The sequence below is a fragment of the Tigriopus californicus genome, chromosome 2, assembly GCF_007210705.1.
Source record: "Tigriopus californicus strain San Diego chromosome 2, Tcal_SD_v2.1, whole genome shotgun sequence".
NCBI lineage: Eukaryota > Metazoa > Arthropoda > Copepoda > Harpacticoida > Harpacticidae > Tigriopus > Tigriopus californicus.
In genome coordinates this window covers 9,540,477-9,541,445 of record NC_081441.1, presented here as the reverse complement: position 1 = coordinate 9,541,445, position 969 = coordinate 9,540,477, and the positions used below count along the sequence as shown (strand labels likewise).

Here is a 969-nt window from a genome sequence, read left to right as displayed (position 1 = left end):
GTCATTTTTGATGGTGGCCTTAATCTTACCCTGAAATACGTTCCCCTTTTTTTTGAGACTACCCACAATTACTGGACTCGAAGTGCTCTTCAGCCTTTTTGTTAGCTTGCAACTCTTTTTGAACAAAGTCTTAGTATATTTTGGAATTGATGTCCGTGTACCACCCTTCATAACACATTCAGAGATTGCTTAACTAGAGCAAACTTCCCTAAAAACTGAAACTAATTTATTAATGGCTGCATCTATGGACGATTGCTGTTTCAGAATTGAAACCAGGTCCAGTTCTTCTAATCTTTCTGCAATTTGGGGCCAATGTTGATCTTTGAACCTGAACTTAGCCAGACCGACCTTTTTGGCTTTTATGTTTTTCATAAAGATATGCCCAGCCATAGGTTTGCATATTAGGTTTTATTTTTATGTCTAAATCGAGGAACCCTGCATTTGTTCGATAGAGTTATCAAAACCCCTGGTGTATCTGATACTCTGCTAATTCTCGATATCACTATACGAATATACTTGCCCAAAGACTGATTGTGAGAGTACATTTGTCTCCAGAAGAGCCTAATGGATCCATAATCACTTCCCAGATATTGGTATCGCCTTGCTTCTCAAAACTGGAAGTATGAGCTGAAACAAAGCGTTCATTTCCATTTTCGTCCTGACAGGAAGCTTCCACGTAAACAGGACAATCGGCATTGGTCGTATATCCCCATATTTTGGGCTAGGATAGAATGTGTATATTAATTATACACATTGCAGTAAAATAATTCAAAATGAAGCCTTACATTTCCATCGGCTTGAATGATCATTTGTTCTTGGTAATATCTGGGTAAACTCAAGATGCCAGTGCACTCCTGGGCCAATGTTGTTCCAGCTCCGAGGACTGCAATAAGTCCTAATAGCTTAAGTATTCCCAAACTCATGTTGATTGATCGATTGCCCAACGCAATCTCACAACAGCAATTGATG

The 969-nt window shown here is 39.1% G+C and overlaps 1 protein-coding gene across 1 annotated transcript in view; it reads right to left on the bottom strand.

Annotated features, from left to right (window-relative positions):
- The window catches only part of LOC131877113 (sialate O-acetylesterase-like), a gene marked incomplete at its 3' end in the record, with an annotated part of 2,548 nt that extends 1,579 nt beyond the window's left edge, over positions 1–969 (bottom strand). Inside the window, 2 exon segments of the mRNA XM_059222697.1 lie at positions 521–721; positions 786–969. Of these exon segments, the coding sequence (XP_059078680.1) occupies positions 521–721; positions 786–923 (339 nt within the window).